General features: G+C 44.9%; 2 protein-coding genes across 4 annotated transcripts in view; one reads left to right on the top strand and one right to left on the bottom strand.

The window, feature by feature from the left end:
- The window catches only part of KIAA1549L (KIAA1549 like), a 163891-nt gene that overhangs the window by 16887 nt on the left and 124347 nt on the right, over positions 1-22657 (bottom strand). For 2 of the 3 annotated variants that reach the window (XM_083164311.1, XM_083164313.1), the window contains 3 exons: positions 13201-13333; positions 6840-7184; positions 2401-2498 (listed from right to left, as the gene is read on the bottom strand). In XM_083164311.1, coding sequence (XP_083020437.1) covers positions 2401-2498; positions 6840-7184; positions 13201-13333 — 576 coding nt within the window. The remainder of the gene's footprint in view (positions 1-2400; positions 2499-6839; positions 7185-13200; positions 13334-22657) is intronic. The other variant, XM_083164312.1, reaches the window with a different exon arrangement.
- The window catches only part of C11H11orf91 (chromosome 11 C11orf91 homolog), a 107623-nt gene that overhangs the window by 58592 nt on the left and 26374 nt on the right, over positions 1-22657 (top strand). The window lies entirely within an intron of this gene.

Below are 22657 nucleotides of genomic sequence, written 5' to 3'. Positions count from 1 at the left end.
ACAAGAAAATGTTTTTTAACATTGTTATGATAGCAAAAATAAACTATTTAAACACGTCCTGTAATGTAGCAGGAATAACGATGATGATGTCACTACCAGCTTCAGTGGTCCATTACCCAATCAGAAGTAAGCATCAACATTAGTAGCATGTACACCAGGCCGGTTCTCCAGTGCAAAGGAGGTGTCAGTGTTAGCGCTACATACAGAAACACCAGCACTCAGGAAACTCCTGGATCTGTCCAGATGCCCAGAGGAGATAGAAAGCTTCACAGAGGCCATCCGTGCCACCTGCTTCTTTTGGGAAACGGGCAGTCTGGGCAGCCAATTGCACGATCGCAATGAATTGAGTCATTATGGCTCCGCCCCTTGCTATACAATGCCGAAAATAATAAACCCGGTTTCACACACGGGAACACATGGATACACCTCGCAACACCCACATGGCCGTACTATCCCCAAGGCACAGAAAGTTGGCAACTATCCCAGCAAATTAATCTGTTTTTGGGCCCTGTGGCAAAATCCATGCAAACTCCGTATACAGTAGGTAGAGCCCAAGCTGCAACTGAGCCCATAACCCAGCACTGTGGGGCGTGATTACATTACAAACCACTTTGCCACCAACATTTACACAAAGCTTTTACTGTACCTCTCTCCTGTATAACAGACAGGGGAACACATTTGGGGTTCTCCATTCAATTTCACTTTTTCCTGTTTTAGGGGTAAATGTAACCCTCCGAATATTGCTTGGAATAGTATGGCCACGTTACATTTCCTGCTTAAATATGCTGAGAGGCAATGGGTTTGTCCGTCCAGTATCTTTTTAGGATGCTGCAATTCTCTAACCATGGTGAAGTTATAAAGCAACAATCGCTCAGTTAGTGCAACGTGAAGAGACGTAGAGATAGTGAAAATTGCCTTGTGTATGGAGCCCTCCCTTCTCTTTCACTTCCACACCCCCAGGAACCCTTATCCGGCTTTTACCAAAAGCTCTAAGCAGATCATCCACAAACATCTTCCTGGGGTGTTAGAATACACAGGCCAGGAACCTGGGACAAACATATCACTTCTTTATCCCTTTACCGGCACTTCTACGGCAGCACATGGCAGAAAGAGAAGTTTGCTGCAAGATTTTTGTGACTACGAGCCATGCAATGGGCACTGATGCTGCGAGTTGGTGCCATTAATTTTTATGATGCCCATTAAAATGTTAATGGCCTACCATCAGGAGAGACGGCTGCCTTACATTGCACGATGGAAGTAATGTACGCTGCAATCATTTCGCTTGTTGAAGCAGATCATCGCCACTATACTGACAGCGATGATTGATGCAACACTTTTATGTAACACACTCAAGGTTAGCAAGATTCCCGAAACATCAACCAAGCCCTTTTCATCCAGGAGACCTGCGTCTGCTCCCCAACCTGACACTAATATAAGAGCTGGTTTGTATCAATGTGATAATCAAATAGCCTAGAACAGGCATGTCCAAACTGCGGCCCGCCATCTGTTGTCAATACTACGCATCCCAGCATGCCTTGCCATAGTTTTAGCATTCCATAATAGCAAAACTGTGGCAAGGCATGATGGGACTTGTATTTTCACAACAGCCGGAGGGCCATAGTTTGTACAAGCCTGGCCTAGATCAATACAGTCAGAATATCAGTGTTACATCCAGGAGCCACCAAATCCCGTATGAAATTGACTTGATCTCTTTGAGAGTTGGGACGCACGCCATCAGTTCCATTACAGGGGAAATACATTGGCCCCCACATGAAAAAAACAAACCCATTGGCCCCCATATGAAAGAAAAAAAACATTAGTCACCACAGGTAACAAAAATAAAATAATAAAACAAAAAGCGATCTGTGCGGACCAGTATTTTCCGATGAGAACACTGGTGATATGATTAGATTTCAACTACTGTACATGCAGTGAACATCTAGTCAAACGATGGCGACGCGGGGGACCGCACATCGCCGTCGCTATGGGGTGCACACACAGAGGATTATTTTGGTTGAATAGCAAGGCTGCAAATTCTCAGCCGTTCCAATCGTTCCAAGCATTGTTAACGATGCGTGTACCCGTGAATCGTTAACGATGGTCTATGATCTTTCCTGCATGCAGGAAGATCATAGACAAATCTTTTGTCAAGTATATCAAATTGTTCTGTGTGTACTCACGATGAACGATTTGATACACTCGTTAACGATGTTGGAATGCTTCCGACATCGTTCCGTGTGTACCCACCTTAAGAACTTTCCACATACAGTATATATGGCAGTGGACAATGAGCAACTTGTACATCATTTTCCACACACATATATTTTGGCAATCATCACACTACAATATAGCAACAACATTTGAAGCATATTAAAGGGGCACATTGTAAAAGAGATTTACCTTCGCAGAGAGGGAACTGCAACTGGACCGGTCCTAGGAGGTACTGGAGGTGGAGGAGATCCCGTCCCCATTTCCGGGAGCTGGGAAAAGCGATAAGTCTGTTGGAGAGGTAAGACATATAGGAGCAGTCTGTATTTAGCATGGATGCGTCCTACACACACCGGACTGCACCACTATGCAGCCCATGAATAGCTAGGAACCAGTGACATCACAGGGCCCTGTATGATTTATTCAGCAGACGTCAATTTCCAGCGATTTCATAGGCTACAATCCCAGCAATACTAGTTACTGCATCAACATTACCGGGGCCAGATACACTAAGCTTCAAAAGTGATAAAATGGAGAGTGATAAACAACCAGCCAATCAGCTCCTGCCTGACATTTTTCAAACACAGCCTGTGACATGGCAGGTAGGAGCTGATTGGCTGGTTGTTTATCACTCTCAATTTTATCACTTTTTGAAGCTTAGTGCATCTGGCCCCGGGTCTGATTTATTTGTCCACTTTCAATCTCTGGGATTAACCCAGTGAGGTGCACGTTGTAGGGTATTTCACGAAACTGGCAGACATTCGCTCCCGAAAATCCTCCAGTCCAATAGAAATGCTTATTTGCAGCACAAATGAGCAAATGGTCAGCCATATGTGATGTGGGAGAAGTGCATGAGTGGGGCCCAGGAAAGTGACACGTTAGTTAGAATCATATAAATGAATGGAAACACTAGATGCTTCTAAAAGTTATCAAATACCCGATTTGTGCTTATTATTTATGAAAAGTTAAACAATGTAAAAAGCTTCTGAATTTCGTTTAGTTACAAAGAAATTAAACTAAAAACTGCAAAAGATATTAGAAAAAAAAGGTTCCTTTGGAGTAATTTGAGCACATTTTAAATAAAAAAAAAATAAAAAGTACAAAAGTGAATACTTCGGGTTTAAATAAATGCTTTCACTAAATTTGGTGTAAATCATGTAACGTTTAAAAATGAAGGGTGTTTAGAAATAAAGTGCACGACAACAAAGGTTCCGCAGCTTATGATAATCACCAAGTGTTATGTCAAAACAACGCTCACATGTGAACAATGTAAGAAAAAGTGGTTTGTGATACCACACAGCGCTACCCTTGCATGTTTAAATATATTCAAATGATATGATATACATATCTTAAATGAAGTAATTGAAAGATGATTACAAAGGAAGACTTTCCACCTACAATGATAACAAAAACCAAAAAAAAGCCCTTTCCCAAATAATGGGATTGATACCGTGGGGTATTTTAACAGAAAAACATCATTGGGTAGTATTTTGCACAAATTAAACTAACTCTTTTATCAAAATACTACACAATTATGTTTTTCTGATAAAATACCCCACGGTATCAATTCCATTATTTGGGAAAGGTTTTTTTTGTTTATCATTTTAGGTGGAAATTCTTCCTTTGAAAATCATCTTTCAATTGCTTCATCTAAGATATGTATATCATTTCTTTTTAATATATGTAAACATGCAAGGGTAGGGCTGTGAGGTATCCCAAACCACTTTTTTTTCTGTAAATCATGTCACGAAAAAGTTTATTATTTTTTTATTTACTCCCAAAAATGACAAGTACAGTATCTAAGCTAATTTAATAAACCTAAACGCCTAATTAGTCATTAGGAGGTAGGTCCAAGGGGTTCTGCCCTGACATTTTATCTTTAAAATAAAGATTTTCTCTAGTATCTCTCACCCTTAGGGTGGTGTGAACAGAAAAATGCAAGTTTGCTCTGACACGTTCAGTGCGAGTTTCTAATTGGATTACAGAATTAATTTGCAATGCGAAATTGCGGAGAAAACGGCAACTCGCAGCTAACCAGATTAACCCGTATGCGTCCTTTTTTATTACACGTTTCTGTATGCGCTTTTCAGTCATGTCTTTCTATTATCAGGCAAACTTGTGCCCAGCGCAAGGAACGCGGTACTCTTGCGTCATAAAGTACCCCAGGCCTATTGGCTTACTGGACCTCCTTTCCAGGTGATATCAGAGTGCAAGTGGTGTGAGGAAGTTTTGTGGTGCGACCGTTAACCCTCTTACAGGGTGGTAGCCAAAAATGTGTGATCAAGGCCTCCTATGAACCACGATCCCTGGACGGTGGACTACTCTCATTTCAGGGAGTTATGCCAGGAGAGTAGTCCACCGTCCAGGCATCCTGGTTCATAGGCCTCAATCACACATTTTTGGCGGGAAGAGCAGGCAAATATGATCTCAGGACAATAGAAATAACCAAACTGCCTGATTATATAAAGAAGTGACTAAAACATCCAATAGAAAGGAGAAAAAAAAACATTCTAAAGCTTTTCAAGACAATATATAATATATCGGATGGTGGAAAACTGTAATATTCAACTGTACCCCGGTTATTAGACAACGCTGTGCTCCTGTAGGTTAATGTGTAGCTCTGACACAGCATTTTGCTGTGCAGATTATTTATATAACACTGGAGCAGGCTGAGCAATTCGTGTAACATATAGCGATGAGCTCACTGAACCCGTTTTAATGAGCTTCGGGCTATAAGTCGCTTGTCGCCCAAATGCTGCAGTTTGCGAGTCTCCGGGATGATCCTATTCTGTCATCATTCGTTTGTCCGCTGGGATTTTCTTCCTTTCCTAACTGTTCTAGACCTTGTGGTTCAAGAACAAGCAAGTAGGAATAATGACAGTGTAGGAATAGACTCCAGTGTGTGCTATAGGATACAGTTCCACCGATGATTTATGCTGCATTGGTCTGCACTGACTGCTTTGTATCAGAGACTGGTGCTTAATAATAATAAATTATAATAAATACAATGCTCTCAATTTCTGCAGTTTTGCCTACAGCTTGTAAAGATCAGGATGTAGGCATTTCTCTCAATGACCTGATCAGTCCGACCTGCAGGCCACAGCGTCCTTGGGGGGATGGAAGGCTCCCTGTCAAGCTCAGCGTATATTTAAGGGAGAGAGGGACTTGGGTATGGCCAGCAGCTCCCGCAGCACTGACCATGCCCCACAGTAACTTCCCGCAAGAGAAGTCACGCCTTACTTGCCATGGGGTCATGCCCTTGAATTTGGCCATATATCCGAGGCACCAACAAATGCAGCAGCAGCCGACCCAGTGTACTGGGTGCTGCAGGTTCCCCCGGGGAATCAGCATAAATCATTATGCACTGTTAAGCCGGCCCCTCAGAGCCCAGTGAAACCAGCCAATAGGAGCCTAGGTGGCGAACTTAACAATGTATAATGGTTTATGCTGATTGCTGGGAGCCGCAAATCACCCGATTTACTCCGTGATGGCGATCTCCGGGGATCGATCCTGCACATATATTACATACATGATAACATATATGTATAAGGCGTGCCCAAATGATACGGAGACTTTTGCTGTAGCGGCATTGTATCTAATAGCAGTGGGTAGATGCGCTTGCCGATAGATGGCGTGGCGGTTTTCCCATGTGTACAAAACACTTCCTTCAGACGCATTTCATGCGCATGTGCAGACGCAGGGTGTTAGCCAGTTGCACGCACTCCAGTGTGCGGGTGGGGGCATAGAGGGGAGCGGGGCGGCGGGCCAGTCCATTTGCATATGGGAACACTCAGCGTTTCATTGGTGTTCCCTTGAGGATATGCAAATGTCCTGAGGACGCGTGTGCAGGGGGCGGCCTGCTGGCATCACCGGAAGTCAGCTGCTTGCCCAATTCCTCCTGAGCGTCCAAGCAATATGTAAGTGACTTGAGAGTCACTTTAATGTGTGTGCACCTTCGCCATCATCCAATGGTTGCCGACCGTTGAATGATGTGGGCGGATCCCCCTAGGCAGCGAATGGATGATACTGTGTAGCATCCATCAGCAGTCCCTGCGAGGGAATCGCCCTTGCAAACGGGTGGCGGCCACGCCACCATCTGCAAGGCAGGGTTGGCAGACTTGCAAGGCTGCAAATTCATAATCAACCAGAATAAACCCCACCCCCATATTCCGGTAGTGTCAGCGTTATGAGGCGGGAAGCGAAAGCATCAAGGACTTGCCATGGCCCGGGCAGGCGCATGTTGTCACCAACGATGGCACAATTTCGACTGTGGAGGATCTCATTCGTCAAAATCGTCGGATCACCACACGTGAAATTGATGCTGCGCTGCAATTGTTCCTTGCTCCGCGCACCGAAACAGATGGGTCAAGCAAACCCATCATCGCCAACTTCTGGTTCTCTGACAGAAGCTCGGGCACCCACTGGCCATAACCAAGCTTGTTGTGGATTATGTGATGCGCAGTTTCCTCGCTTATCGAAATTTCACGTATAACATAACAAAACTAGCGGCTTTGTGTCTATAGAAACTTCCTCTTCATATAACAATGACCTAGTGATAATAACCAACACTTGGGGAACAGGTTCCTCTGCCCCCCGACAATATATGTTCTATCAGCATAATGGTGACTTACTGGCCTGGGAAGGCTATACTGGTACACCTCAGGCCCATACGTTGGCACCCACTGCATACGAGGTCGTGACATGGTTCCTGGGGCACTGGTGACCACATCGGAATATGGCATATGCTGAGCAGAGGCATAATGGTCGGCCTGTTGCTTGTTGGCTCCGTGCCCCGCAGATGCCAGGCTGAATGCCTCTTCCAGCAGCAGGTGCATCTGTTGCCTGACTTCATCAATGGATGGCTGGGAGCTCAGCGTGGACGTCTCGGAGTGGCTCTTGGCTTGACGAGACTTGAGGAACGTCCTGGCTTGTTTTATCCGATCGATGTTTGTTTCTTCTATAGCTTCAGGTTCCGTCTAAGAGAGAAACGTGATACAACGACTGTATTACTATATACATTTAAAATGTCGACAGGTGAACATTATTTTGTGTGTTTGTCGACACAGGTCACATGCGGTGTATCGTATATGCAGGTGACGGCTAACCTTGACACTCCAGCTGTTGTTGAACTACACATCCCAGCATGCCCTGCTACAGTTTTACTATTTGGCGATACCTCGCGTTAGTGTATGGGGGCCTTTACGGTCCAGATTTCCTGTGTCAATAACCATGGCTGCTCTGGTAGAGGACAAGTGGGAGTCATAACTTAAGGCACAAGGCAGCTAATACTACTGCCCGCGGGAGGTAAAGGGTTAAACGTTCCGACGCGCTAAGTCCTCTGTAGCTTTCCTCAGCCGCGCATTGATTTTTGTCCCCACAGGGAAATTATTAAGTGTCCATTTTACCAGTGACTGCATTTCATTGTGGATTTGCAATTCTACTTACTCTTCCTGCCCCTGTTACCTATTTATCTGGCGGTTTATCAAGTTATCTATCTGTATGTAACTTCAATTATTATCCTTGTGCAGCATTGCATTACATGAATACACAGTATATACATGGCCAGAGTAAGTGGGCGTCCTATCGAATTAATGTTTGGCCGTTTCTACATACAGGTGCATGCAATCAAGCACGCAGCCATGCGATCTCCAAAGTCAGGCCTTAGATGTGGAATGGGTCTTTCTGACGTACCCAGGGTCTTTCTACGTGGCACTGTCTACAGATGCCACCTTTCCACTGTCTCCCACACGGTCCAATCTAGTATCACTGATGGTTTATGAGCACTGTAATAGGGACCGGTACGGATACCATGCCAGCATCCCAAAGGAGGGAATCCCGACAGAAGTCAGTTAAGTATACTTACCCTCCCTCTGCCCCCCTCACTTCAAGCAGCCTAACCTACCCTCCCCCCACACACACACAGCCTGACCCTAATACCGCTTTCCCAACGCAAATACTGGCCATGATTTGGACACAGATCCGTCCCAGGGATAATCCAGCATTGAAGAAGTGAAGCTCCCTTAAGCAACCCAGCAATAAGCCGGGTCGCTGACGTCACACGGGGGCAGGGAAGTGCGACGGAACGTCATCAGGGGCAGGGGGAGGAGGCAGCGGTTAAAGCTGACACTGCCTTCTCCCTGTAGTGTAAACGGTACCTGGGTCACTCAACCCAGGTTACCCGTTTACACTGCCCAGCAACACCAGTCCGACTCGGGTAGAGCCCTTCTTTTAACCCGTATTATTTATCACCTTTCTAGATTTAAAAAAAGTGTGATTTATATGGAAGCACTTATTTACATGATTTAAAACGTATTTATTTACATTTGTTCCTACTAATTCTGGAAATACTGATTCAATTTCAAAATTCTTATTTACAATAATTTATCACTGTTTTGCCGTGTTTTAAACATAATAATAATACTTATCACTTATTGATTTACTTTGTTTCTTTTTTAAGAACAAAAGTGCCATTTATATGCAATGACTAACTGACCTTATTTAAAACCTATTTATTGATTGGCACAAATTATTTCTTATTATTACTCATTCTACAAGTGCAATAGGCAGCACTTATTTATAGATACTATTATTATTATTATTATTATTATTATTATTATTGCACATTGTTTTTGCAATTACTTATGACTACTTTTCTTATGCATAAAATGCAATTTGCACATACTTACTCATTTACGGTATATTACTTCCATTAATTTGTTTTTTATTTACCTTACTAATTTACATTTCCTATACTGCACTTTTTGCCTATAATTAAATGATTTCCTAAATAATTATCTATACAAAAATATTGATGAAATAAAAAATACTGATCTTAACTTTGTAATAAATAACTTTTCATGTTTGCATTATTCTGGGACAGGGTGTACTTCTTATAGGGTGACGCGACATTTACACGTGCAGACACCCGCGGTTACACGTGCAGACACCCGCGGTTACACGTGCACACACCCGCGGTTACACGTGCAGACACCCGCAGTTACACGTGCAGACACCCGCAGTTACACGTGCAGACACCCGCGGTTACACGTGCAGACACCTGCGGATACACGTGCACACACCCGCGGTTACACGTGCAGACACCCGCGGTTACACCTGCACACACCCGCGGTTACACGTGCACACACCCGCGGTTACACGTGCAGACACCCACGGATACACGTGCAGACACCCGCGGTTACACGTGCAGACACCCGCGGATACACGTGCAGACACCCGCGGTTACACGTGCAGACACCCGCGGATACATGTCATACTGTAACTCGTGTCATGATACTTTGTATGTGTATTATATGAATTTGTTGTACATTTCCCTATTGGTCGGCAGGTGGGCATATTCAGACAGACGCTGGCACAGGTCTTATCGGGTCTAGTCCTCATCACTGCATGGACACGAAAGCCCATAGACATGAACATTTCCTCCCTTTTGTAGAAATGAAGCGCTCGTGCTATTTAGGTAACGCAGGAGATGTCGCGATCCCTCCAACTTACTCCCGATCTGCCTGGGATTTTTGACCCTGGATTTTGCTGGGTTTCCACTGTCCTGCTTTCCCGGGTTAACAAAACACCGTTTCCACTGAAACAGGGGAAAGCAGGGCAGCGGGCTGTCAATGGCTGATGAGCACCGGTAGGCGGCCAGGACCGGGAGATCAGTGGTGGGCGGACAGCGGCAGGCACGTTATCGGCGGGCAGCAGGGGGGGGGGGGGGGGGGGCAGTGCAATGACCACTGAAAACCCTGCTGATGACACAGGTAAAAATCCCTGGTCACTTTACCCAGGATTTTTACCTTGTCACCATGTCCGCTGATAAAATCCCAGGTAACTTTTCATGTTTTTGTTGTCTATGTGGACATATGTCCACAAGGACACCGTATAAGTGTAACGCATCTCCCATCCTGCTTTGGGCACGATGCCTTGTTACACTCGGCACACTATTATATTCTCCCTCTATGTCCACTTGGATAGTAAAGAATGAAAAAACACCTGTTTTTTCAAAAATTAGAAGAACTCATGTTGCCCTTTTTCCTTTTCGACCTTTTTTACCTTTTGCCCATGTCAACCTTAGGTATGTTGATCTTTTTCATGTGTCAACCGACGGCCTTTCGACCAATAGCGGTCTACCTATATATTAGCGACTGGCTGCCCACATCCCGTTGTATAGAGCATTACATATACTGTGATGGGATTATACTGTTTTGTATATATTTCCCCCTGTATGTTCTAGTAGCGGAATGAGAGATATGCTTTATGTTACATTTGGTGACTGTCAGATAACATTTAGGAAAGTCATTGTATTGAATGAGAATGTGCCTATTAGGATAAGTACAGAGGTTCTGGCTCTGTCCGGTCTCAGACCGTGCCAAACCCCAAATCTCTCTATACATAATGGTCCGTCCTTCTTCATTTCATCCAGAATAGATATCATTTATTCCACTCTATATATCTGGTTATGTTGAGGCTACTTTCTACCATCCTCCGCATCCTGATAAATGGAACAGTCAGTTTTGTACCAGCGTTATTACGCTCATCCTTGGTAGGAAACCTGGGACAAATGAATCACCGCTTCTATTGATTCCACATATATATATACAATGAAATACGGATAATGAAGCAGCACCGTCATCGTGAGAGAAGCTGATCCTTGTGCACCCCAGCCTCCAACACTGCAATTTCTCTATTACCTTCTGAGAACACAGTAATGCTGGGTACACACCAGAACGATGTGGCCTCAATTCCCCAAATTAGATACAATCTCGACCAATTGTATGTAAATTGGGCATGTTTTGGATACGATTCCTATCCGACGCGCGTCGTTTGGTCATTTTGCAGATCCTACCTGCTGCAGTCAGGATTTGAAAACGATCCCTTCAACTGGATACAGATCGTGATTGGATCGTATGCAGATTGTGAGCAGATTGTGGGCAAGATGTATCAAATGGAAAATGCGGTAAAACCCCGGTTTTACCGCATTTTCCAATGTATCAAAAATGATACCGCACTGAAGGGTATCGCCACCTTTGGGTGGCGATACCCTATAGAAGCCTATGGTCTTTTTTTCGCCGCCCGCCGACGCAAACCCGCCGATTCGCCGACCCCCCCTCTGGCTTACCTTCCTGAAGGGTCCTCTTGGACCCCGGAAGGTAAGCCCTGCCTCCCCCTAGTGAAGCAGCCGGACATCCTTCCGGCTGCAGGGGGGAGGAGGAAGCGCCGGGGACAGCATGCATAGCTGTCCCCAGCGTGAGGGGAGAGCGTGGCGGCAGGGAGGTGACGGAGACCCCCCGCACACCAGTGTACAGGTATCGCGGGGGGCCTCCGTCACCGCACCGCGATGCCAGACGCATATGTTAGTAAATATGCGGCAGCATCGCGGCGGGGGGGCGGCGATGTATTTTAATACATCCCGCCCTGTGTGCTCCAAAAGATTGTGCGACCATCGTATGATCATCTCACAATCTGCTCATGATCATGATCGTTCTGGTTGTCACTACCACTTACTTCAGTCCTGACACTGTGATTGGTTGTCACTACCACTTACTTCTGCCCTGACACTGTGATTGGCTCTCACTACCACTTACTTCTGCCCTGACACTGTGATTGGTTGTCACTACCACTTACTCAGCCCTGACACTGTGATTGGTTGTCACAACCACTTACTTCAGCCCTGACACTGTGATTGGCTGTCACTACCACTTACTTCTGCCCTGACACTGGGATTGGCTGTCACTACCACTTACTTCTGCCCTGACACTGTGATTGGTTGTCACTACCACTTATTTCAGCCCTGACACTATGATTGGCTGTCACTACCACTTACTTCTGCCCTGACACTGTGATTGGTTGTCACTACCACTTACTTCAGTCCTGACACTGTGATTGGTTGTCACAACCACTTACTTCAGCCCTGACACTGTGATTGGCTGTCACTACCACTTACTTCTGCCCTGACACTGGGATTGGCTGTCACTACCACTTACTTCTGCCCTGACACTGTGATTGGTTGTCACTACCACTTATTTCAGCCCTGACACTATGATTGGCTGTCACTACCACTTACTTCTGCCCTGACACTGTGATTGGTTGTCACTACCACTTACTTCAGTCCTGACACTGTGATTGGTTGTCACTACCACTTACTTCAGCCCTGACACTGTGATTGGTTGTCACTCACTTACTTCAGTCCTGACACTGTGATTGGTTGTCACTACCACTTACTCAGCCCTGACACAGTGATTGGTTGTCACTACCACTTACTCAGCCCTGACACTGTGATTGGCTGTCGCTACCACTTAATTCAGCCCTGACACTGTGATTGGTTGTCGTATAGACACCTCGATCCCAGTGGCCATCGATACCGATTTGATATCAACGGCCGCCGGGACCCAGTGGGTTGCCGGAATCAAACAGGAGATTGGGGAGAGGGGATGATGCATAGAGCCACATGTAACTGCCTTTCGATCCCGGTGCTTCAGGGCCGCGCATTGGGATCAAATCTGCATTGAAGGCAGTGAACGCGCTTTGATTCAGGGTAATTTTCGATTCGAATACAATTCGATTTTGCTTCTATGATCAAAATCTAACCGAAAAATACACTGAATCAAAGTGTGTGTGTGTGGCCCATCAGACACCTTCTACAGCTACAGACAAACAGCCGAGGGCTCTGTGCTGTGATAGACACTGTACAGTATGTTATACAAGCAAGAGAGCTTCCCACCAGACTAGTGTAATGCTTTGTTTTCCATTGAAATCAATGATAGCTTCTGTATTTTCCCTTCCACCAATAGTAACCAATCACGTCATCACCGGCTTAGCGCAAATCCTAATAAATAGGCTCCACAAAGCAGCGGATTTGGAGCACAAGTTACTGTACATACACGTGTTCCTGTGCTCCAGTAATGCAGACGGTGTAACAACCTTTGTATCTTATACTGCAACATATTTCCCTCTATATAACAGGTAATATCAAACGGAACTCACATCATAACCACTGTTGCGGATTCCACGTCGTGGTCTTTCCCGAGTCACCAGAAGATCCATTTCCGTCTCTCCAGGGCTAGGACTATTCAGGGACTGGCGACTTCTGTAGGGGTGGTTCTTTATTGGGGGTTGCCTGGAAAATAAAATGTATTTATTTATTAACAGTTTCTTATATAGCGCATACATATTCCACAGCGCTGTACAGAGAATATTTGAACACTTACATCAGCCCCTGCCCCAGTGGAGCTTACAATCTATCTACCACATGTACACGCACACAGACATTCTAGGGTTAATTGGTTAGGAACACATCGGCACCGCCACGCAGGGACAGGAACAACACCAGTGGGCTAAGCTCCTAGCCAGGAGACGGACGCAGCTGCCGGGTGAAACTCTCCCCCTCCAGCTGGGCACGTGACCAGGACCAGGGTAAGAGGCAAGGGGTGGGACGCCGCTCCTTGCCACACAAACACCCCCACACAGCACCCACACATATCGCCGGGCCAGCACAACACAGACTCTGACCTAGCTGCACACAGAGACATAAGCCACCCCATGTGACTTTTGGTACCTAAGGGGATCTGTTGATACCCCCATCCAAGGGCTCCCCCTGCACACAGCAGAGGTCCTACACCCAATCAGACTTTTCATCCATTGACTCTAAGACCACACGGTCAGGACCGTCTCCTCACACAACACCTATAGTGAGAGACACAGAGGGACCCCACCCGTGAGTCCAAGTGACAATCCCCATTTCCCACCCACCCTCACCTGAGGAGCGATACACCCCCATTTGATTCTTATATTTGAATAAAACCCACTGCTTTCACATATACCCCAGTCTCTTTATCTTCACTCATTGCATCCACTACCGCATCAGCCACAACCCCTTGAGTGCGCAATCCAGTACCCTCGAACACTTTATATTCAGTCACCAGGAAGCTAATCAAATGATTCATCTGGATTTAAATTAAGGGCCCCATACATCAGCAATTAATTGTGACAATTTTCAGATATGGAGATGATTGCCACAATTAATTTTAGATGTGTGGGCTCCCCCTTTTGGCAATCCCAATCAAAATCGCCAATCGATTGCTTAATCAGGTTTTTAAACATGCTTAATAATCTGGTATTATCTGCGGATCTTTTTTAGATGTGTGGGCATTCCCAATTCGTCTTCTTCATCTATTTACATTATGAACAGCTGAAATGACAATCGATTGGGGCAATTTCCAGATATGAAGATGCAATCTTTAGATGGAAAAATCTGCCGATCACTGAAATAAATCTGTAATGTGTGGGCAAAGTCAGATAGATTGTAGAATCCATTTATCTGGCCAAAAAATCCCTGGATATGGAAATCCATTAATTGTGATTGCTGATGTATGGGGCCCATTAGAGATGGGCGCAGCACCTGATATTTTGGATTTTGGTTCTAATTCAATTACATTTTTGCAATCCAAAACCCAAAATTCAGATGTAAAATCTGAAATCCAAACTGCGGAAAGTTGGAACCGGTTTCAGAAGGGAAAAAAAAAAGCTGAATCCGAAATCATCAATACTATACAGGAGGAATTCATTATGTGCTAATGTACTCAGTAACAGAACTTAGGGTCTGATTCAGCCCTGATGCCAGGGCTGCTTTCTGTGCGGCCACAGCCAGTGTATTCTTGGAGTGCCGCACAAAAATAAATGCAGACGGGCACAGCTGATGGGAGGGAGGGTTCGCTGACGTCATCAGCGAACCTGATCTCTCAAGTATTGACTTACGTCACTTATGCGGACTAAAAGGAAAAAAAAAATGTGTTGACATTTTCCATGTCGACTCATTTGTCATTGTTCACCTAGTGCTTCACACTTTTTGTGTCGACCTAGACATCGTCTGTGAGCGGTACCTCGCCCCCTAGTCTCTGCGGGGCCCCTCGGTGGATAATACGGCCCTGATTATGTACTAAGGAGGTTTCAAACTAACATCAACAATGAGTTTTATTCTGTCGTAAGCAAGGCAGCAATTTTTGTAGCTGGACAAATTCACGCTGTACTGCAGGTGGGCAGATGTCACATGTGCAGAGGGAGTTAGATTTGGGTGAGTTATTTTGTGTCTGTGCAGGGTAAATACTGGCTGCTTTATTCTCACACTGCAATTTAGATTTCAGCTTGAACACACCCCTCCCAAATCTAGAGGGGTGTACACACACTTCGATTTTGAAAGGTTTTCGATCCGATTTTGCTTCTAGAATCAAAATCGAATGGTTTTTAAGATGCTTTCGATCCGCATTCGATTCAATGCGCACTGCAGGTGGGGCAGATGTAAGGGTGTGTACACACGTATCGATTTACTTTCGATTCGATTTGTTTTAGATTTTGCCTATTCCCCCCCTTTTTGATCTGGCCTTTGCTTTTACATTCGATTTCACATTCGATCTGCACTTTTGCATTCGATATTGATTTCGATTTACATTCAAGGCCCAGTGTACACATTCGATTTACTGGATCGAATTCGATATTTCCTTGCCTGCACAGCCTATTTTTCTTTTCGATAGAGAAAACGGGAGCCCGCATCGAATCGAATGCAGATCGAAAGCATCTTAAAAACCATTCAATTTCAATTTGATTTTGCTTTATGCAAAATCGAATCAAAAACCTGTCAAAATCGAAGTGTGGGTACACCCCTTTACTCCAGGGTTGCCGACCCTCCCGGAATTACCGGGAGGATCCCGAAAATCGGGTCCTCCTCCCGGCCCCCCGGAAAGGTGGGCAACCCTCCCGGATTCCGGGGGACCCCCACGCCACCCCCCGATTGCGGCGTCTTCCCCACACCTTTTGGATTGAAATCGTCAATCCGCGGTTCTCAGAGGAGGGGGCGGAGCTAAAACCGCATCATTTTAGCCCCGCCCCCTCCACAGAGATCCGTGAATTGGGGGTTTTACCATCCTGGGGGCGGGGCTTAATGATGTAAAGCTCAAGCCCCGCCCTGTCATGTATTGTCATGTCATGTATTTCCCAAGTGGCGGCTTGTATCAGCGCCGCCCGCCGCATTGCGCTAAAAACGCAATGAGTAGACGCAGCCTTAGGTATCTGCATTCAGTGACATGGAACATGCCGGCAGTAATGGCCACCCCTTCCCTCTACTCAAGTCCTCTCATCCTACCATTGGAGACCCAGCTGGAACCATTGATGTAGTAAATATTCTATCATCGTTGGTTACCGCTATTGAAAAGCCTGTCTCCCCCAGCAGCTGCATGCACAAGTCCGGGGTTCGGCAGTTAGACTGAGAGTGGGCGGGGTTGCTTGACTGACAGCCAACGCTGTCAAGTCAGGAAGGCGGGCCATCCTATTCCTGGCACAGGTGGGACTGGTGAGTTCCTGATGGAATGGTTTCATAGGGGATACATTGATTGGTGGTGCGTGTTGGGTGGAGTGCACAGGAATTAGAGCCTCCTCCGGGTGACATGGCTCCATGCGTGTCTTTTGTCGGAAAAACAGGGGCCAAATTCGAAAGATTTTGGCCCATTTCTGTCAATCTCAATACGACTTTAAAAAAATTCCGATTGAGTAGATGAGGCGGGGAGGACGGCGCCGGGTGAGCAGCAGCAGCAGCGGTGCCAGACCAGGGGAGCAGCAGCAGCCAAATCCAACAGTCGGATTTGGCCACACAATTGCATAAGTATTTTCAGATCCATTCCGACAAATGCATGTCGGAATGGATCCGACTTTGATTGAATACACCCCCCAATCCCTCTCCAAGACTTGAGATATTCCCCCTCAGTGCATAGACAGCAATGCTAATCACTGTGCCGTTCTGATGCCTGTGGCAGTATCTATTCAAACTAGTAATCAGACTGTAATTGGTGCCGAAGAATAACGCTCATATAAATGTGTATTGTACAAAACAGGCAAATAGAAGGGAAAAGGACACAGGGAGAATTAACGTTCTTCCCAAAAATGATACGTTTGGGAGGTATACGCTCACTAGAACCAAGCAATTATTGCTAAAACAAATCCTGACAAGAAAAAAATTTAATTACATGCATTAAATCCAATTGGACAATATGAATACTTAAAAGAATTGACCAATTAACATAAATTAAAAAGAGGGGAAAAATCCGTTCTGTACCTTCGGCAGCGCTCAATCTCGGGAAGGTAATCTGAAATGACATAATATCTGTACTTTCATCACCACTTAGCTTTGATGTAAAACCCAATGATAACATGAGTGATACAGCGGGAATGTACAAGTCCCAAGAGTTCAGCAATGACCTAATTGTAGAGTAACCCAATCTCTAACACTACTGTACCTCCAGGAGGCTCTCATTAGCCCAATTCCATGGCGCTCTCTAATCAAGCATTTTACACCAGCTCAGTCGTAGGTAATAATCTGTTAAATTAAGTTATACAGTAGCTGAGCGTACAAAGCCTTAGTCAGGTACATGTTACAGTAGCTGAGCATACTGGGCCTTAGTCAGGTACATGTTACAATAGCTGAGCATACAATGCCTTAGTCAGGTACATGTTACAGTAGCTGAGTGTACAATGCCTTAGTCAGGTACATGTTACAGTAGCTGAGCATACTGGGCCTTAGTCATGTACATGTTACAGTAGCTGAGCATACTGGGCCTTAGTCATGTACATGTTACAGTAGCTGAGCATACAATGCCTTAGTCAGGTACATGTTACAGTAGCTGAGCATACTGGGCCTTAGTCATGTACATGTTACAGTAGCTGAGCATACAATGCCTTAGTCAGGTACATGTTACAGTAGCTGAGCATACAATGCCTTAGTCAGGTACATGTTACAGTAGCTGAGCATACAATGCCTTAGTCAGGTACATGTTACAGTAGCTGAGCATACAATGCCTTAGTCATGTACATGTTACAGTAGCTGAGCATACAATGCCTTAGTCATGTACATGTTACAGTAGCTGAGCATACTGGGCCTTAGTCAGGTACATGTTACAGTAGCTGAGCATACTGGGCCTTAGTCATGTACATGTTACAGTAGCTGAGCATACAATGCCTTAGTCAGGTACATGTTACAGTAGCTGAGCATACTGGGCCTTAGTCAGGTACATGTTACAGTAGCTGAGCATACTGGGCCTTAGTCAGGTACATGTTACAGTAGCTGAGCATACAATGCCTTAGTCAGGTATATGTTACAGTAGCTGAGCATACTGTGCCTTAGTCATGTACATGTTACAGTAGCTGAGCATACTGTGCCTTAGTCAGGTACATGTTACAGTAGCTGAGCATACTGGGCCTTAGTCAGGTACATGTTACAGTAGCTGAGCATACTGGGCCTTAGTCATGTACATGTTACAGTAGCTGAGCATACTGTGCCTTAGTCAGGTACATGTTACAGTAGCTGAGCATACAAAGCCTTAGTCAGGTACATGTTACAGTAGCTGAGCATACTGGGCCTTAGTCAGGTACATGTTACAGTAGCTGAGCATACTGGGCCTTAGTCGGGTACATGTTACAGTAGCTGAGCAAACAATGCCTTAGTCAGGTACATGTTACATTAGCTGAGCATACAATGCCTTAGTCATGTATATGTTACAGTAGCTGAGCATACAATGCCTTAGTCAGGTACATGTTACAGTAGCTGAGCATACAATGCCTTAGTCAGGTACATGTTACAGTAGCTGAGCATACAAAGCCTTAGTCAGGTACATGTTACAGTAGCTGAGCATACTGGGCCTTAGTCGGGTACATGTTACAGTAGCTGAGCATACAATGCCTTAGTCAGGTACATGTTACAGTAGCTGAGCATACAATGCCTTAGTCAGGTACATGTTACAGTAGCTGAGCATACAATGCCTTAGTCAGGTACATGTTACAGTAGCTGAGCATACAATGCCTTAGTCAGGTACATGTTACAGTAGCTGAGCATACTGGACCTTAGTCATGTACATGTTACAGTAGCTGAGCATACAATGCCTTAGTCAGGTACATGTTACAGTAGCTGAGCATACAATGCCTTAGTCAGGTACATGTTACAGTAGCTGAGCATACTGGGCCTTAGTCAGGTACATGTTACAGTAGCTGAGCATACAATGCTTTAGTCAGGTACATGTTACAGTAGCTGAGCATACAATGCCTTAGTCATGTACATGTTACAGTAGCTTAGCATACTGGGCCTTAGTCAGGTACATGTTACAGTAGCTGAGCATACAATGCCTTAGTCAGGTACATGTTACAGTAGCTTAGCATACTGGGCCTTAGTCAGGTACATGTTACAGTAGCTGAGCATACAATGCCTTAGTCAGGTACATGTAACAGTAGCTGAGCATACAATGCCTTAGTCAGGTACATGTAACAGTAGCTGAGCATACAATGCCTTAGTCGGGTACATGTTACAGTAGCTGAGCATACTGGGCCTTAGTCGGGTACATGTTACAGTAGCTGAGCATACAATGCCTTAGTCATGTACATGTTACAGTAGCTGAGCATACAATGCCTTAGTCAGGTACATGTTACAGTAGCTGAGCATACAATGCCTTAGTCGGGTACATGTTACAGTAGCTGAGCATACAATGCCTTAGTCAGGTACATGTTACAGTAGCTGAGCATACAATGCCTTAGTCATGTACATGTTACAGTAGCTGAGCATACAATGCCTTAGTCAGCTATATGTTACAGTAGCTGAGCATACTGGGCCTTAGTCAGGTACATGTTACAGTAGCTGAGCATACAATGCCTTAGTCAGGTACATGTTACAGTAGCTGAGCATACAATGCCTTAGTCAGGTACATGTTACAGTAGCTTAGCATACTGGGCCTTAGTCAGGTACATGTTACAGTAGCTGAGCATACAATGCCTTAGTCAGGTATATGTTACAGTAGCTGAGCATACAATGCCTTAGTCAGGTACATGTTACAGTAGCTGAGCATATAATGCCTTAGTCAGGTACATGTTACAGTAGCTGAGCATACAATGCCTTAGTCAGGTACATGTTACAGTAGCTGAGCATACAATGCCTTAGTCATGTACATGTTACAGTAGCTGAGCACACAATGCCTTAGTCGGGTACATGTTACAGTAGCTGAGCATACAATGCCTTAGTCAGGTACAGGTTACAGTAGCTGAGCATACAATGCCTTAGTCAGGTACATGTTACAGTAGCTGAGCATACTGGGCCTTAGTCAGGTACATGTTACAGTAGCTGAGCATACAATGCCTTAGTCAGGTACATGTTACAGTAGCTGAGCATACAATGCCTTAGTCAGGTACATGTTACAGTAGCTGAGCATACTGGGCCTTAGTCGGGTACATGTTACAGTAGCTGAGCATACAATGCCTTAGTCAGGTACATGTTACAGTAGCTGAGCATACTGGGCCTTAGTCAGGTACATGTTACAGTAGCTGAGCATACTGGGCCTTAGTCAGGTACATGTTACAGTAGCTGAGCATACAATGCCTTAGTCAGGTACATGTTACAGTAGCTGAGCATACTGGGCCTTAGTCGGGTACATGTTACAGTAGCTGAGCATACAATGCCTTAGTCAGGTACATGTTACAGTAGCTGAGCATACTGGGCCTTAGTCAGGTACATGTTACAGTAGCTGAGCATACTGGGCCTTAGTCATGTACATGTTACATTAGCTGAGCATACAATGCCTTAGTCATGTATATGTTACAGTAGCTGAGCATACAATGCCTTAGTCAGGTACATGTTACAGTAGCTGAGCATACAATGCCTTAGTCAGGTACATGTTACAGTAGCTGAGCATACAAAGCCTTAGTCAGGTACATGTTACAGTAGCTGAGCATACTGTGCCTTAGTCAGGTACATGTTACTGTAGCTGAGCATACCGGGCCTTAGTCAGGTACATGTTACAGTAGCTGAGCATACAATGCCTTAGTTAGGTACTTGTTACAATAGCTGAGCATACTGGGCCTTAGTCATGTACATGTTACAGTAGCTGAGCATACAATGCCTTAGTCAGGTACATGTTACAGTAGCTGAGCATACAATGCCTTAGTCAGGTACATGTTACAGTAGCTGAACATACAAAGCCTTAGTCAGGTACATGTTACAGTAGCTGAGCATACAATACCTTAGTCAGGTACATGTTACAGTAGCTGAGCATACAATGCCTTAGTCAGGTACATGTTACAGTAGCTGAGCATACAATGCCTTAGTCAGGTACATGTTACAGTAGCTGAGCATACAATGCCTTAGTCATGTACATGTTACAGTAGCTGAGCATACAATGCCTTAGTCAGGTACATGTTACAATAGCTGAGCATACTGGGCCTTAGTCATGTACATGTTACAGTAGCTGAGCATACAATGCCTTAGTCAGGTACATGTTCCAGTAGCTGAGCATACAATGCCTTAGTCATGTACATGTTACAGTAGCTGAGCATACAATGCCTTAGTCATGTACATGTTACAGTAGCTGAGCATACAATGCCTTAGTCAGGTACATGTTACAGTAGCTGAGCATACAATGCCTTAGGCAGGTACATGTTACAGTAGCTGAGCATACTGGGCCTTAGTCAGGTACATGTTACAGTAGCTGAGCATAGAATGCCTTAGTCAGGTACATGTTACAGTAGCTGAGCATACAATGCCTTAGTCAGGTACATGTTACAGTAGCTGAGTATACAATGCCTTAGTCAGGTACATGTTACAGTAGCTGAGCATACTGGGCCTTAGTCAGGTACATGTTACAGTAGCTGAGCATACAATGCCTTAGTCAGGTATATGTTACAGTAGCTGAGCATACAATGCCTTAGTCAGGTACATGTTACAGTAGCTGAGCATACAATGCCTTAGTCAGGTACATGTTACAGTAGCTGAGCATACAAAGCCTTAGTCAGGTACATGTTACAGTAGCTGAGCATACAATGCCTTAGTCAGGTACATGTTACAGTAGCTGAGCATACAATGCCTTAGTCAGGTACATGTTACAGTAGCTGAGCATACAATGCCTTAGTCATGTACATGTTACAGTAGCTGAGCATACAATGCCTTAGTCAGGTACATGTTACAGTAGCTGAGCATACAATGCCTTAGTCAGGTACATGTTACAGTAGCTGAGCATACAATGCCTTAGTCATGTACATGTTACAGTAGCTGAGCATACAATGCCTTAGTCAGGTACATGTTACAGTAGCTGAGCATACTGGGCCTTAGTCAGGTACATGTTACAGTAGCTGAGCATACAATGCCTTAGTCAGGTACATGTTACAGTAGCTGAGCATACAATGCCTTAGTCATGTACATGTTACAGTAGCTGAGCATACAATGCCTTAGTCATGTACATGTTACAGTAGCTGAGCATACTGGGCCTTAGTCAGGTACATGTTACAGTAGCTGAGCATACAATGCCTTAGTCAGGTACATGTTACAGTAGCTGAGCATACAAAGCCTTAGTCAGGTATATGTTACAGTAGCTGAGCATACTGGGCCTTAGTCATGTACATGTTACAGTAGCTGAGCATACAATGC

Source organism: Crinia signifera, chromosome 11 (genome assembly GCF_055691185.1).
Source record: "Crinia signifera chromosome 11, ASM5569118v1, whole genome shotgun sequence".
NCBI lineage: Eukaryota > Metazoa > Chordata > Amphibia > Anura > Myobatrachidae > Crinia > Crinia signifera.
This window is presented reverse-complemented; position numbering and strand designations above follow the sequence as displayed.